Source organism: Heterodontus francisci, chromosome 19 (assembly GCF_036365525.1).
Source record: "Heterodontus francisci isolate sHetFra1 chromosome 19, sHetFra1.hap1, whole genome shotgun sequence".
NCBI classification, from domain to species: domain Eukaryota; kingdom Metazoa; phylum Chordata; class Chondrichthyes; order Heterodontiformes; family Heterodontidae; genus Heterodontus; species Heterodontus francisci.
The window spans coordinates 87,832,912-87,849,288 of NC_090389.1; the positions used below are offsets into that span (position 1 = coordinate 87,832,912).

General features: G+C 47.1%; 1 protein-coding gene across 4 annotated transcripts in view; it reads left to right on the top strand.

Annotated features, from left to right (window-relative positions):
• LOC137380276 (host cell factor 1-like) overlaps positions 1-16,377 on the top strand; it is a 110,798-nt gene that overhangs the window by 73,535 nt on the left and 20,886 nt on the right. For 2 of the 4 annotated variants that reach the window (XM_068052164.1, XM_068052163.1), the window contains exons 15-19: positions 767-914; positions 6,848-7,056; positions 8,417-8,675; positions 10,413-10,573; positions 14,107-14,506. In XM_068052164.1, the coding sequence (XP_067908265.1) occupies positions 767-914; positions 6,848-7,056; positions 8,417-8,675; positions 10,413-10,573; positions 14,107-14,506 (1,177 nt within the window). The remainder of the gene's footprint in view (positions 1-766; positions 915-6,847; positions 7,057-8,416; positions 8,676-10,412; positions 10,574-14,106; positions 14,507-16,377) is intronic. The other 2 variants (XM_068052165.1, XM_068052166.1) reach the window with 2 other exon arrangements.

Sequence of the window (16,377 nt, forward strand, 5' to 3'; positions counted from 1 at the left end):
TCTTACAGGGCTCGACAGGGTAGATGCAGGAAGGATGTTTTCCCTGGCTGGGGAGTCTAGAACCAGAGCACACTGTCTCCGAATAAAGGGCAGGCCATTTAGAACTGAGATGAGGAAGAATTTCTTCACTCAGTTTGGTGAATCTTTGGAATTCTCTGCCCCAGAGGCTCAGCCGTTGAGTATCTTCAAGACTGAGAGCGATAGATTTCTACAAAATAAAAGCATCAAGGGATACAGGGATAGTACAGGAAAATGGTGTTGAAGTAGAAGTCAGCCATGATCTCATTGGCTGAGCTGGCTCGAAGGGCTGAATGGCCTTCTGCTCCTATTTTTTATGTTCTCTGAAACACCGGGGTGCCTGCCCTATTGGGCACTGGAGGTGTTGGTGGGAGATAAATGGGTTGGAAGGATTCCTGACTGCAAAAAAAAAAGTATCCATCATCCAGGATATCAGAAGCTGTATCTGATCTTGTTTGCTTTGTTAACTGTTGATGTGCTTTCTTCTTTACAAGTGCAGCAAAGATTGTGCATCTATCATTTTTGGCAGGAAAACTCTTTCTTTCTTTCTTGGGGGTAGATATTGGGACTAAATGGCTGGTGCAACTCTGATCCAAAACTGTGCTTCACTTTATTGTTTTAACTATTGTAACTATTTTAAGCATGGAAACTGATTTAATGTTTGCTTTGTATTTGCTCTTGTCTGCTTCAAACATTTAGCAATAACATTTTTTTAAACACCTTTTCTCTCCTCCCTTCCCCGTCCCAGGTATTGCTGAAGGGTGCTGCAGGACAGCCTGGAACTATCCTGCGAACAATCTCTGGGACACCAGTGAGTGGAGTCAGGTTGATCACCCCAGTGACTGTATCTGCCACCAAACCAGCACTCACAACTTTGGTAGTGAAAGGCACCACAGGTACGAACTTATGCCATGTGTGGATAGTTCTTGTTTAGCTATCTACTGAAACCATCTAATTATTTATGTAATGCTTCTTAAATGTTATAAAATGTTCCAAAATGTTTCAGTGCCAAACACACCAAGCAGTGATGGGTTGAGGGTTGGGGAAAGTGAGCAAAGGCATGGTGAAGAGGCAAAGTAAGCTTTTTAAAAGATAGTGAGGGGCAGGGTGAAGAGGTTTAAGGAGAGCATTGTTAAGTGAGGCCCAGACAGCCAAGGGTCTGACAGCAGGAAGAATGGAGAGGAAGCTAGAATTGGAGAAGCAGAGTGTGCACTGGCATTTAGAACTAGAGGAGGTTGCAAAGGAAGGGTGGAGTGTGGCTGTGTCGGGGATTATGGACAAATTCAAGGATTATGAATTTAATGCAGTGGTGAAAATGAGAACAATAAGGGAGTGGGATGTAGTATGTCATAGGATATGGATGTCAGTTTTAGATTTTTGTAGTTTACGCATGGTGAAATTCAAGGGTATAGCAGAGAGCATTGAAGTCATCAAGCCTGGAGTTAAGACCTGGCTGAGGGCATCAGTGGAGTGAGTCAGATTATGTTGTAGAGGTGAAAGCAGACTCTTGGTGGTGACTTGTTTGAGAAGTCATTGCTGAAGATGCGCTTGCTACATTGGGATGGATAGGTGTGGAAACAATTGATGGCAGTACAATAGAGGAATGACAATGGAGGCGTGTAGAGTGATCAGCTTTATTAAATGTGACCGAGGTTGAGGAGGGCAACAATGGGTAAGGTACTATGGTCATGCTGAAAGGATGGCATTTGTGACCTTAACCAGGGCTGTACTAGTACTTTGAAAAGAACAGGAAGCATTCTGAAAGGATGTGGCAGAAGTTGTGGGCATGGCAGTAGATAGTGACAACATGTTCAGAGCCTGAAAGGGAAGGAAGATTGGACATGGGTGATATGCGAAAGAACAAAGTGGTCACGAATGTGCTTTTATGAGTAGGGTGAATGGAGTCTGAGTAAAGGAAGGCATTGACTGCCAACTGAATGGAAGTGGTTATATGATGAAGTGTTCGGATGGAACAGGATTGAGGGTGGATCTTGTGGAAAAGTTGAACTTGCTGTGGTTGGGGAGATAATGATGTAGGGGAGAGGAACTCACCATGTGGAGAATCCTGTTTATAGAGATGAAGAAAATTCATCAGCTCCATAGACAAAGTTGGAGGTGTGAATGGCTTGGGGCACGTGAAGGGGTCAGAGGATGTAGATTGTCATTGAAAGGAGACATTTGAGTTGTCCTTGTCTTTCAGTATAATCCTGGAGTAGTGGGGAGATTTGGCCACATTTGAGATTACCCAGTCAGAAATGATGGTCATTAAAAGGCCAGCAGGTGCACTCTAGTCTGCAGTCTCCAATTTGACTGTGTGGAAATGTAAATTGTGCCGAGGGGAAATAGTTGGTAAGGGATGAAGGATGCAGGGACATTGAAGCCAGAGGCAAGGGAGCTGTTGAACAGATTTAGAGGTGGCAAGTGGAGGGTCAGAGGACGGGAAGCTGGCAGTCATCCTTTCCTGAGATGGCGGCAGGCAGCAAGATGTGACTGTTAAGTGAGACAAAGGAAGTGGGTTGGAGACAGAAACATCAGAGATTCCTCGGTCTCGTGAGATGGGATTGAGGTGATGGTTGGTGGATTTGATGTGCAAGGTGAGGTTGAGGGTGGGGCTAGAGGAATTCAGATGAAGGATGAAATCAGCAAGAAAGAAGAATTGTTGAGCAGAGGAAATTTCCATTGAGGAAGCCACAAAGGTTCAATAGACATAGAGGGCAAGACAGTGGACGGTAAGGTGCCAAAGGGGAAATAGGTGGACCCGGCCCTGTGGCAGGTGCACAAAGAGAAGAAGGACGCGCTGAGGAACCTGCAGCTCATAGGGTCCCGAGGCGCGTACGTGAGGTCGCGGATCCAGATCCTGGAAGATTTGGACCGCGCCTCACCCTTCTTCTACTCGCTGGAAAAATGGCGGAGAGTCTGTAAGCAGCTCATCGAGCTGCTGGCCGACGACGGATACTCCATTACGGATCCGGAGGGAATGGGCCTCCTGGTCCGTACTTATTACAGTGCGTTGTTCTCTCCGGATCCGTCCAGCGAGGATGCGCGCAGTTTTGTGGGAGGACCTGCCGCAGGTCAGCCCGGAGGACGCCAAAGGATTGGAGGCTCCGCTCACATTGGCGGAGCTGACTGGCGCCCTCCACCAGCTCTCAAGGGGCAAATGCCCAGGGCTGGATGAGTTGACCGTGGAGTTCCTCAGGGCGTTCTGGGACGTCCTGGGGGATGATTACATGCAGGTCCTGGCGGAAATTCTGTCGACCGGGGTGATGCCCCTCTCTGGCGCAGGGGGTCATCGTCCTGCTGCCGAAGAGGGGCGATCTCCGCCTGCTTAAAAACTGGCGTCCGGTCTCCCTCCTCAGCACGGATTATAAGATCTTTGCCCGGGCTATGTCTACCCGCCTGGGCTCCGTGCTGGCCCACATGATCCACCCTGACCAGTCCTACACGATCCCGGGCCGGTCCATCCAGGACAACATACACCTGGTCCGGGACCTGATTCATCTTTCCCAGAGGACTGGTCAGTCGGTCGCCTTTCCCTCGATCAGGAGAAGGCATTCGACAGGGTGGATCACGAATACCTTTTCGGGACTCTGCGCGCTTTCGGACTCGGGCCGCATTTCGTGGCCCGGGTCCGACTTTTATACGCCGCCGCAGAGTGTCTAGTCAAAGTTAATGGGTCCTTGACGGCGCCCCTTCGCTTTGGGAGAGGAGTGCGTCAGGGATGCCCCATGTCCAGCCAATTGTATACCATCTGCGTGGAGCCCTTCCTGTGCCTGCTTCGCAGGAGGTTGACGGGATTGGCTCTGCGCGAGCCGGCCATGCGGGTCGTCCTCTCGGCTTATGCCGACCACGTGCTCCTCGCGGTCACAGATCCCGTTGACTTGCGGAGGATGTCGACTGCCAGCAGACTTCTTCTGCCGCATCCTCCGCAAGGATCAATTGGGAGAAATGTTCCAGTGGGTCAGTGGCGGGTGGACTCCCTGCCGGAGGAGATGACACCTTTTGCGTGGAGCACCACGCACCTCCTCTATCTGGGAGTCCACCTTAGCCCCGCTGAGGAAGACTGGCCGGCAAACTGGCAGGAGTTGGAGGCGAAAGTCACCGCTCGGCTGGGGCGCTGGACAGGACTGCTCCGAGTGCTTTCCTACAGGGGCCGAGCGCTGGTCATAAACCAACTGGTGGCCTCCATGTTGTGGTACCGGTTGGTCACTTTGACCCCGCCCCCTGCATTTGCCAACAAGATCCAGACGAAACTCGTCTATTTCTTCTGGGGCAAGAGGAAACACTGGGTCTCTGCCGCGGTCCTGAGTCTCCCAATTGAGGAGGGCGGCCAGTCGCTGGTGTGCATCCGCACCCAGGCTGCGACTCTCCGCCTTCGGACCCTGCAGAGATACCTGTACGTCGAGCATCCTTCCAGATGGTGTGCGCTGGCGACTTATTTTTTTCCGCCAGTGTCACTGCCTTCAAGACGACACGCAGCTCCCGGTGGAGTCCGTTAGTCGCGCTTCTCTGAGGGAGTTGCCTGTCTTTTACCAGGATCTATTCCGAGTCTGGAACATGGTCGCCTCCAGTCAGGGCGCACCCCCGCCGGCGGAGGAGAGCACCTCGGCTGTCCGGGCAGCCGACACCGGGGACTGTCCGGCGGGCGGAGGAGTAGCCGAAACCCCCGGGACACCCCTCACTGCGGGTTGCGAGGGGGCTCGGGAGTGCGGAGCGATCCCGGCCGAGCTGACACCCGCTCGGCCGGAACTGCTCATCGGACCCAGGCCCCGAAACCCTCCTCGGGAGCCGGTCCCGCACAACCCGAGCCGCCCCTCGGAAATGCCCTCCGTGCCATTCCAACCGGCACAGAGGAGTTTCCTGTATGGCCTGCTCCTGCACACTCTCCGCTTCCTCGCCCTCGTCAGCCAGCCGGACACACCCTGGCGGTCCGCGTTGCCATCTGGTGGCGAGGGGAAGCCCCGATGGAGGTGTCTCTATGCGGGAGTCTTCCCCCTTTACATCGGGGACTTGGGGTGGAGGGTGTTGCACAGAGCAGTCCCGTGCAATAGGCTTTTAAGTAGGTTCACGGACTCCCAGTCCGCCTGTACTTTCTGCGGCCTAACGAGTCCATGTTCCACATATATACGGAGTGTGCGAGGTTGCAGCCCCTATTTGAATATCTGAAGGGGCTGCTCCTCAAATTCTGGCTGCACTTCAGTCCCATGCTCCTGATCTTTGGGCACCCGGTGCGGAGGGGCGTGGGCCGGGAGGAGGATCTCCTCATCGGTCTGCTCCTGGTACTGGCCAAGGTGGCAATTCACAGGTCCAGGCTGCGGGCCGTCGGGGGGGTCCGTCCTCCCCGATTGCCTGCCCCTCTTCCGCGGTTACGTTCGCGCCCGGGTGTCCCTGGAGAAGGAGCATGCGGCGTCCGCCGGTGCGCTTGAGGCCTTCCGCGACCAGTGGGCACCGCAGGGACTAGAGTGCATTGTCGACGCCGAGAATGGCATTTTAATTTGAGTTTTTTGTTTATTTATCTGGTTTCAATAAAGTTATTTTAAAAATGTAAATATTTATATAAAGGGGGCCTGAGGAATAAAGGCCCCCTCGACATGAAAAATATAAAAGGGGCCTGGGGTATAAAGGCCACCTTCCCAAAAAAAAAAATACGGGTTAAAAAGAAAAAAAAAGGGGAAATAGCACCTTTTAAGGGGAGGTGATGGCCTAGTGGTAATGTCACTGGACTGGTAGCCCAGAGGTTCAGGCGAGTGCTCTGGGGACATGGGTTTGAATCCCACCGCAGCAGACGGTGAAATTTGAATTCAATTAATAAATTTGAAATTTTAAAAAAAAATCTAGTCTAATGCTAATCATGCAACCATTGTTGTAAAAGCCCCCATCTGGTTCACTAATGTCCTTTTTAGGGAAGGAAATCTGCCATCCTTACCTGGTCTGGCCTGCAGGTGACTCCAGGTCCACAGCAATGTGGTTGACTCTGAAATGCCTTCTGAGATGGTGTAGCAAGCCACTCAGTTCAAGGGCAATTAGGGGTGGGCAATAAATGCTAACCTAGCCAGCAATGCCCGCATCCCATGAACAAATATTTTTTTTAAATTGATTTGGGACCTGGCTGAAGGCCACATCATTCTCTGGTGCTTTAGTGGAATATACACCTATTGAGGGCAAAGCAATGAAGTTGGTGAAGGAGACACTGTCCTGTGAGCAGATTGAGAGATGACAGGTGCCGGGTCAGAAGACAGGAAGCTGGTTGTCGTTCTTTCCTGAGATGGAGGCAGGCAGATTCTAAAGCTTCATCCAGGATGAGGTTGTGAATGATGAGAATCTTGCTCACAAGGGAGATGATGGCTTCAAGGACAATATGGATTGGATGAGTAGCAGGCGACATGCCAAGTTGGTGGCTCAGTGGACAAATATTGCACTGTCCCATAGAGGTCAGGAAGGTGTCTCATTTGATTTGCCATTCTCTACTGAATTGGCTGATCTCAGTCATCGTGTCACTTTAATTGACTGACGCACATGGACTAGAGATTGGAGAAATAGTAGCAAGAATTTGTGCTCATGATTGGTACAAGGATAATGCTTTCACTTGGCCGTGTGCTTGTCCCTCCTTCAGATGTCAGGCCAGATGGGGAAAGAATAGGTGATGGAAATGCAAAACAAAAAGTGCAAATGCCTAAAAATGGAAAGTGGAAAGAGAGTCTACAAATGTTTCTCAAAATAAAAGTCATGGGACAGTTTGGTTTGAATGTATTTTTTGTCTTGACATTTAGAATTGATTGATAGCTATGTTATTCAATGTTTCTTATTGACTTTTTAAAATTGTTTTTGTTAGGTGCAAGTACATTGGGGACGATAGCAGGTACAATGGGCACCACACTTGCAGGAGTGTCCACTGTTTCACCCACGCTCAACACACCCATTGCCACCCTTGGCACCATCGCCAACCTTACAGGCCAGGTAATCAGTGCATCCCCCAACACCACTCAGAAACTTACTGCTGTTACTGGAACCACTTCCACAGCTCCCATCATCACCATTCAGGTAGGAACTCAATTGGCGCAGAACATTATCCACCCGAGCCTATAACACCACATGACATCCCTGAAATTATGGAAAGCCCCAAACCTTGAAAATTGTTGATGTTCATTCATTTCAATGGAAACACCAGTTTAGTAAGGTAGATAGAAGTGGCTCAGGATCCTGGCAGAGAGAACTTTGGTATTTGATATGCTGGGACAGATGGCGATCGCAACAGAGGCTGATGCAGTACACCTCTGCACCTACTAAGATGTGTGAAGTATCACCAAAGCCACTGAGGCACACAAGTTGCTTTTATATTGACCCTGTTATAATTTGGATTCTGTGCTTGGATACCGATGTCAGCAGCATATTCATAGGCTTATTTTATTTAGAAAAAACTGTCCATAGTGTAGAAATTTGACCAGTTAGTGTCTGTTTTTCAGGCGCTAAACGCTAAGCCTTTGATACAGCGGGCAGAAAGCACGTGCTCGTTACGAGTTGGAGTGCATCACCTGCCATATTGGAAAATCATTGTGCAGTGTCTGGAATGAGTGTTCGGCCCCTTACTCGCATTTGCAAAAGGCATGGCACATGTTTGAGGCAGCCACTGGAAGATGAATTTGACTGCTACACTTGGGGTAGTTGGGTGTGTGGCAGTGGCGGTGGTGTAGGTCTTCATGAAACTGCCTGTTGGGCCACAAGCAACTAAGTAAGATTGTAAAATATACTTGCCTTAATGTGGAGCTGGGAGGAGTGGGCTCAATCTTCGCTGCCACTTAGGCCGTAAGCTGCCTGTTACTGTCCGCACTTCCACGGCACTCTGGAAATGAGGCCCAGTATTTGGTATGCCTCAGGTCTCACCATTCAGGAACAGGGATTGATCCCTGTGCCCATCCCCCCCCCCCCCCCCACATGCCCATAAATTGGTGAACCCAAATTTATAGTCCTGTGAATCCCCTGCCAGGTCAAGGGAACCAGGTTTGTGTGTCAGTGCCAGGATGGAGTTTATAGGTGATGCTGTTCCAGAATCTGAATTTAAAAAGAGATCAATGTAGAGACCACCAAATTCCTCCCTAGCCCATGGCCAACTATAACATCCTCCTTCGGACTGAGACTAGCTCTCTTCAGACCAGGTGTTTACATTTTATATCCTAGTTTGCATTGTATTTCTCCACTGATCCATCACCCTGATCTGTTGGGAGCTTCCCCCCGCGCCCCCCCCCCCCCCCCAACAAAAAAGCTCCCTCTTTTCAATCCCATTGCTTTTACTGTGTCGCTGTGCACCTTCCATTACTAGTTTAAAATGGGTGAAGTGCAATGACCTGTTGGCATGGTCTCTCCATTTTGCCAAATCTTACCTTTGTCTGTGAATTCATTTCAGCCTGTGTCTGAGCCAAACCGGGTCACAATTGTCGCCTCCCCCAGTGGCATGGTGACGCAGCAAGCACAACAGCTCGTAAATTCAGGGTCATCTTTGGTTGCAGCCTCTCGGGTCCCTACCGTGAATTCAGAAACTCAGACTCAGCAACTCGATTTGATAGAAATGCCAGTCAGGTGTTCAAATCCTCCCCACGAGACGTCAGAAACCAACACTACCAACACATCCACAACCACCACAGCAAATATTGCGGCAAACCAAGGCAAGTGCACAGCAGGAATGAGAACGTTGGGGATAGCTTGGTTTACTGATTTGACACATTTTTATTAATTGTCCCTGATTTCTTACCATGCATCAAGTTTTTGGTACGATTTTTTTTTTTCTATCTCTTCCCTTTCTACTTTGCCTCTTCCCCTGCACCTCTCCCCTCCCCCCTGAGATTGTTAATAGAGTTCCCTGGCACTACCAGCTCATTTGGCACCCTTTTCCCTGCCCCCACCCCATACCCAATCTAGTTGAGGCTGAGGGTCAATTCAAAACTCAGATTGACTTTTTTTTGTCAGGCAAGGGCATCAACGATTACATAGGAATAAGAGTAGGCCCTTTCGCCCCCTAGCCTGTTCTGCTATTCAGTCAGATCGTGGCTGATCTGCGACCTAACTCCATATACCCGCCTTTGCTCCATATCCCGTAGATTTATGTTAACCAAAAGTATTATCAATCTGAGATTTAAAATGAACAATTGATCTAGCGTCAGTTGTTTTTTGTGGAAAAGAATTCTAAACTTCTGCCACCCTTTGTGTGTAGAAGTGTTTCCTAATTTCACTCTTGAAAGGTCTGGCTCTAATTTTTAGACTATGCTGCCTAGTCTTAGATTCCCTGAGCAGCGGAAATAGTTTCTTCCAATCTACCCTATCTGTTCTCCTTAATATCTTGGAAACTTTGATCAAATGACCCTTAAGCCTTCTAAATTCCAGGGACCACAACCCAAGGCTTAACCCTTGGAGTCCAGGTCTCATTCTGGTAAATCTACGCTGCACACTCTCCAAGGCCAATAGATCCTTCCTAAGATGTGGTGCCCAGAACTGCTCCCCATGCTCCAGGTGTGGTCTAACCAGGATTTGTATCGCTGAAGATGACTTTTGCAGTTTATTTACAATTCAGTTCTTTTGAGACCACTCTATGAACTCAGAACTAAGGCAGAAAGATGGAGTTAAGATACAGATCAGCCATGATCTATTAGAATAATGGAACAGGCTCAAGGGGCTGAATGGCCTTCTGTTCTTATGCTTGTCTCTCACCCAGATGGTCATTCATCGAATGTCAGCTTTTAATGCTATGTTGTCAAGTTATGTAACTGCTTTTAACTGAGTAGTGTCAGCTGTGGCCCAGTTGGTAGCAGTCTTGCCTCTGAGCCAGTGGTTGTGAGTTCAAGTCCCACACCAGGGACTTAGACGACAGTCCCATTTCAGTACTGTGGGAGAGCTGCACTGTCGGAGGTGCCATCTTTCGAATGAGACATTTAAACCAAGGCTCCAACTGCGCTCTCAGGTGAATGTAAAAGATCCCATGGCACTATTTTGAAGAAGAGCAGGGGAGTTCTTCCCAGTGTCTTGGCCAATACCTATCCCTCAATCAACAAAACAAAATCAGATTCTGGCTATTATCATATTGCTATTTGTGGGATTTCCCTCTGTGCAAATTGGCTGCTGCATTTCCTATATTACAATAGTGAGTACACTTCAAAAGTTCTTAAATGGCTTTAAAGTGCTGTCTGATATCCTGAGATTGTGAAAGGCACTATATAAATGCAAGTCTTTTTCTTTTAACTGTGGGGGTGAATTTATCAAAAGGGAAGCCAATGAAATTTGTTGTCTTTCATGTTTTTCCTATACTAATATTGACATCAATATGTTAAATAAGCCTTGTAACAACATTGAAGCTACAGGTTAACCTAATTTAATCTCTAATCTTTTCCTTCCCCTTCCAACTCCTACAGTCCAGCCGCCCACCATGAACGTGCAAGGTATCCCTGAAAGTGTGCACGGTGAAACAGCAACTGCAGGAACAACAAACACTGCAACCACTGCATCTACAGCTCAGAGTGGGGCAGTTACCATGGTAACACAGTCCACACCTGCACCTGGACCCTCCACGCAGGTAGGGCAAGGAAGAAATACATAGGGGTATGGCACTGATACAGGAAGGTGGGCTTAAACCCAGTTGAGTGCCTACTCACTAATTCGATGCTATTTGATGATGGGTAGTTTCAAAATAGACTGGCACTGCAGAACTGTACATGGGGAATGCTGCATTGTTGGAGGAGCCAATCTTCAGATGAGGCAGTAAACTATGTGGATGTAAAGATCCCTTGAGAATATTCAGAGTATGTCATGTCCAAGTGTCCTAGTCAACATTCCTACTTCTACCAACACCACCAAACAAATTAGATTATAGTGTCATTTCTTCCATTACATTTTCTGGAATCTTGCTGTGTACAATCAGATGCTGCAGTCAGTCATTTATGGCAGAGAAGGCTGACATTCAGCCCATCTACATAAACAACAACTGGAATAACTTGTATTTATATGGCACCTTTAACATAGAAAAACTATCCAAGATGCTTCACAGAAGTGTAATCAGGCAAAAATGGGTGCTGAGCCAAAGGAGGAGTGAAAACTTGGTCAGAAAGATCTTAGATGAGGAGGGAGAGAGTTATAGGAAGGGAATTCCAGAGCATAGAGTCTAGACAGCTGAAGAGATAACCACCAATAACCGTAAGAGAAGAGGGGGAGTGCACAAGATGACAGTTGCAGGAACGTCGAGATCTCTTTAGAATTGTAGGGGCTGACGTAGGTTGCTGAGGTTAAGGGGTGAGGTGCTGAGGGGCTTTAAACATGAAGGCAAACTTTTTAAATTTGAACTGTTGAGAGTCCAGGAACAAGTGTAGGTCAGCAAGATCATGGGTAAGACAGATATGTGGGATAGGATACAGACAGAATTTTGGATGAGCTCAAGTTTATGGAGGATAGAAGCTGGGAGCCTGCCAGGTGAGCAATGGAATAGTTGAGTCTGGAAATTCCAAAGCATAGATTTATCAGCAGATGGGTTGACTCGAGGGTTGAGGTGAACAGTGTTAGAGATTGAAGTACATAGCTTTTTTGATGGGGAGGATCTGTGGTCAGAAGCTCTACTTGGGGCCAAAACAGGTGCTGAGGTTGTTACCAGTCTGGTTTAACCTGAGGCAAGGAGCAAGTTGAAATTGGTGATGAGGTTACAGAATTTGCATTTGGGACAAAATCTGATGGCTTAAGTTAAATTTAAGGATGATATGTGAAGCACTTTGAGAATTTTAGGAAATATGATGAGGTACTATATCAATGGAAAACTTAATTTGGGCTCCTCTGTTCAAACAGTTGAGATTGAAAGGAATTTGACAGGACTATGGCAGGAAGAATAAAAAAGAAGCATATTATCTAAATGGTGAGAGATTGCAGAGCTCTGAAATGCAGAGGGATCTCTGTGTCCTAGTGCAGGAATCGCAAAAGATTATGCAGGTACAGCAAGTAATTAGAGAAGCTAATAGAATGTTAGCATTTATCGCGAGGGGAATTGAATACAAAAGTACGGAGAAGGTTTACTAGACCTGGAATGGGTGGCCTGTCTTACGAGGATAGATTGGACAGGCTAGGCTTGTATCCGCTGGAATTTTGAAGAGTAACAGGCGACCTGATTGAAACATATAAGATCCTGAGGCGTCTTGACAGGTGGATGTGGAAAGGATGTTTCCTCTTGTGGGAGAATCTCGAACTAGGGGTCACTGTTTAAAAATAAGGGGTCGCCGATTTAAGACAGAGATGAGGAGAAATATTTTCTCTGAGGGTCATGAGTCTTTGGAATTCTCCCTCAAAAGGCAGTGGAAGCAGAGTCTTTGAATATTTTTAAGGCAGAGGTAGATAGATTCTTGATAAGGGGCTAGAATGTTATCGGGAGTAGGTGGAAATGTGAGTAATCAGTTCAGCCGTGAACTTATTGAATGGCGGAGCTGGCTCAAGGGGTCAAGTGGCTTACTCCTGCTCCTAATTCATATGTATGCTGAGAAAAACATGCTGGGTGCTCCACAGTGCATTATTATAGATTTGCATGGCTCAAGAGGTTCTCTTGAGGTATTAATTGGAAGATATTGTATCTTATCCTGGAGATCCTGCATGATGCTGACTTCAGCCTGGACATAGCCCTTCGTGATCTTGCTGAAGAAGGGTGAAAGACATTTTGGTGTTTTCATATCCAAAGACGGGTTCATCTTGTGGTGTTGAGGAAGTTTGAGACTTGAGACAACAGCTACTGGTAAACACTACCTGGAGGCCAGGTATGAGAATATATACATACTTATCAAGAGATTGGTATGAAATTGGTGTCTGACTGATTAGGTTACAGAAAGGTGAGCTGCTACATCTACAACTGATGAAACTTCCGTTCAATGCGGGGTGCAAGATGTTTGGCTTTGCTCGTTCAGAAGAACGATAGCAATGTATTGCCAATGGTATGGTGAGTTGTGCTGCTCATGAGCAGCTGCTAATATCTGCTATTCACATCATGACTTTTCAAATCCACATTCATCAGTTGTCTAGTAACCATTGTCTTTTGGGTGGCTTCAAGTTGACATTCCTGACAGGTTTGGCAGTCTGCTAATTCTTATTGGTAATCTGATTCATGAGTCAGGCAAGTCTGGGGCACACCAGGACACAATTGATCAATAGCTTGTTAATGAGACTTGGTGATGTAGATCTTTCCCAGAGAGCTAGATAAGTCCAGATAACCCAGCAGACATGTAATGTTGGTGCTGGGTCGAGCAGTGGAAATCTGACCTGTGCTCTATTTGGGATGCTGCTCAGTTCTAAAAAGTTAAATTGCAGCAGTACCCCTACTTGGTTGTGGTCGCCGAGCATTGGTTTTTGCTGTATATCTACTTTCTAAATGAGTCATGTCCTTGCAGGGAGTGTGTGTACACTCCATGTCGGACAAACGAAAGCTCCATGTAACTTGGTTTGGAAACTCTTGAGGTGTTGATGGGTTTTTGCATGTGTCTGACAACTAACTGAGCAAAAAAAAGGCATTTAACTAAATACCACACGTGTGCACAGATGCACACAGACACACCGTCTTACGCAGTCACACACACAAACATGCCACTGGGTGTCACAGCATGGTAAACAGCGTTGGGAACTCAGTGCATTTAAACCTTGGAGCTTGAGCTCTCAGTCTGAAATGCAGCTGATAATTCTGACAAGCCTCCCCAGTGCCATGTCTTCGATTTTTCATTCAATTCGCCAATTCTGGTTGCATGATTTTTTTACATTGTGATTTATTATTGTAATTGTATCGTAATTATTGTGATCTCCTCCTTATTTGGTAAAAGTATTTTCCCCTGCTGTTTAGCCAAGGAGGGAGCTAGTTCTGGCAGTGTGTGTTTCTGACTAATACTAAAGAGCTGCAGAACAGACACTTGTGATTTCAGGTTAATTCCTTCTGAACATTCAGATTGATGATTGTTCTGTGCAGATATTGGGGCTGTGACAAGCTGGTGTCATGGCTTAATTACTACAATGTGAATGAAGTCCAGATTGTTGGAATCCCATACAGTGATTATGGACAAATCATTGAGCTCCCGAATTATTTTTCTCTCCCTGTAGGCGGCCCCATCAACTGAAGCACAGTCTAATAATGTTGAGCAAGGTTCCGTGTCTACAGTGGGACAGACTGTTGGACAGATTCTGCCTGCCAGCTCTTTAGGTGCTGCAGTCGGCGCCACATTAGCGGTTCGGGTCTCCGGCGGCACAAAACGAGAAACATCAGCGACTACCTTGGCGCAGTCACTGCAACCTCAGCCCAGCGTCAGCCTTCAGCATGACCAGCTCCTCCCTCCTCGGGAGCTGCTGGCCGACAGCCGGCCTGAGACCCTCGCCGAGCTGGGCCTGTCCCCCGAGGAGCTGGCTGTAGCAGCTGCTGCTGAGGAGGCAGCCCGTTTGGCGGCGCTGGAGGAAGAAGCCAGGGCGGCGGCAACACCAGCATCTAAAGGGGCTGCAACTACAGGTAAGTGTACGGTGCAGGTCTGGGTTCCCTACCTTGTGGATTGTAAGTGGGACGCAAGTGACTGCAAGCTAAGCTAGAGGCAAGATCATCCCAATGAAAATGTTGCATGGATGGTGTGGGCACTCAGTGCCACTGGGCCACAGATTCAGTGTGTTGGGCACATTTGTGATCACCTGAGCAGTTCAGTAGCTAATCAACATTCAAGTTATTCAGCCCCTCCTCAGTCCTGCTGCAGTATTCAATTAATGATCTGTATATTAACTCCATCTACCCACCTTTGCTCCAATTCCCTTGATACCCTTGCCCAACAAACATCCATCAATCTCATTCTTGAGAACTTGACCCACAGCATTCACAGCCTTTTGAGGAGAGAGTTCCAGATTTCCACTGTTCTTTGTGTGAAGGTGCTTCCTGATTTCCTTCTTTAAACAGCCTAGCTCTTTAAGATTATATTCTCCTCTTGATTTTTTTTTCTCTAACTACCCTAGTTAATCCTTTTTAACATTTTCAACACTGCAGTCAGAACATTTAGCAGTCATCTATACTTGAGGGAATACAAACCTAGTCTATGCAACCTTTCTTCATAATTTAATCCTTTCAATTTTGATAAACTTGCATTGCACCCCCTCCAAGGCCAATATATCTTGTCTGAGATGCAGGGCCCAAAACCAGACACAGTACTCCAGTTGGGGTTTGAGACAAATTTTGTTGTTTAGGACCACATGAAGATGACAGAGAGCACATGCTGCCTGTGGAATTGTACACCAGCAAGGAGAAGATGAGGAAATTGGCAAATAGCAGAAAAAGAGATGGTTGGTTAATTAGGTTCAGAGATGATTCAAGTTAAGTGCTTCAGTGAGCACAAATCCCACTGGACTGGGACCGTTCTGTGAGGCCTGTCCCTGCTTCAGACAAGCAGGATGAGGTTAGTGGTGCTGAGCTGTAGTAATGCACCTTTCACTGTGTGACCGAGATGGCATGAAGAATACACTTTTTAAAATGCCTCCAGCACAAGTAAAGTACAATCTCTGTTTACTCAGCTCCTCATTTCTACTTGCAGGTGACACTAGTTGCAGAGAAACAGGTAGCAGAGGAGCCCTGCAGATGCGCATTGCGGGTATCCTGTATCATTCTAGTCTCTAATTCTTCTCCAAAGCGGTGACGCCCTTCGTCAGTTCTTATGAAGCATATCCACCTGAAACATTAATCTGTCTACTTTTTTCAGACACACTATAGTGTATTTTCTGTTCCATTTCGTCTTTTTAATTTATTGATGGTCTTTCGAGCATCCCTATTTTTCTTTAATTCATTCACAGGATATGGGTGTCGCTGGCAGGGCCAGCATTTATTGCCATCCCCACTCCACTTGAAGGTGGTGGTGAGTCGCTGCTTTTAAATACAACTGAGTGGCTTGCTAAGCTACACAAAATAAAAGGTCATGGTGTCGTGGGTACCCTATTGGGATGGATAGAGGATTGGTTAGCCAACAAGAAGCAGAGGGTAGGGATAAATGGGGCATTTTTGGGTTGGCAAGTTGTAACTAGTGGAGTGCTGCAGGGTTCAGTGCTGGGTCCTCAACTATTTACAATCTATATCGATTATTCGGATGAAGGGACTGAATGTATGTTTGCTAAATTTGCTAATAACATAAAGGTAGGAGAGTAAGTTGTGAAGAGGATGTAAAGGGTCTGCAAAGGGATATAGATAGGTTAAATGAGTGGGCAAAAATTTGGCAGATGGCATATAATATGGGGAAATGTGAACTTGTCCACTTTGGCAGGAAGAATAGAAAAGCAGTATGTTATTTAATCAGAGAGATTGCAGAACTCTGGTACAGAGGGGTCTGGGTGTCCTGGTACATGTATCACAAA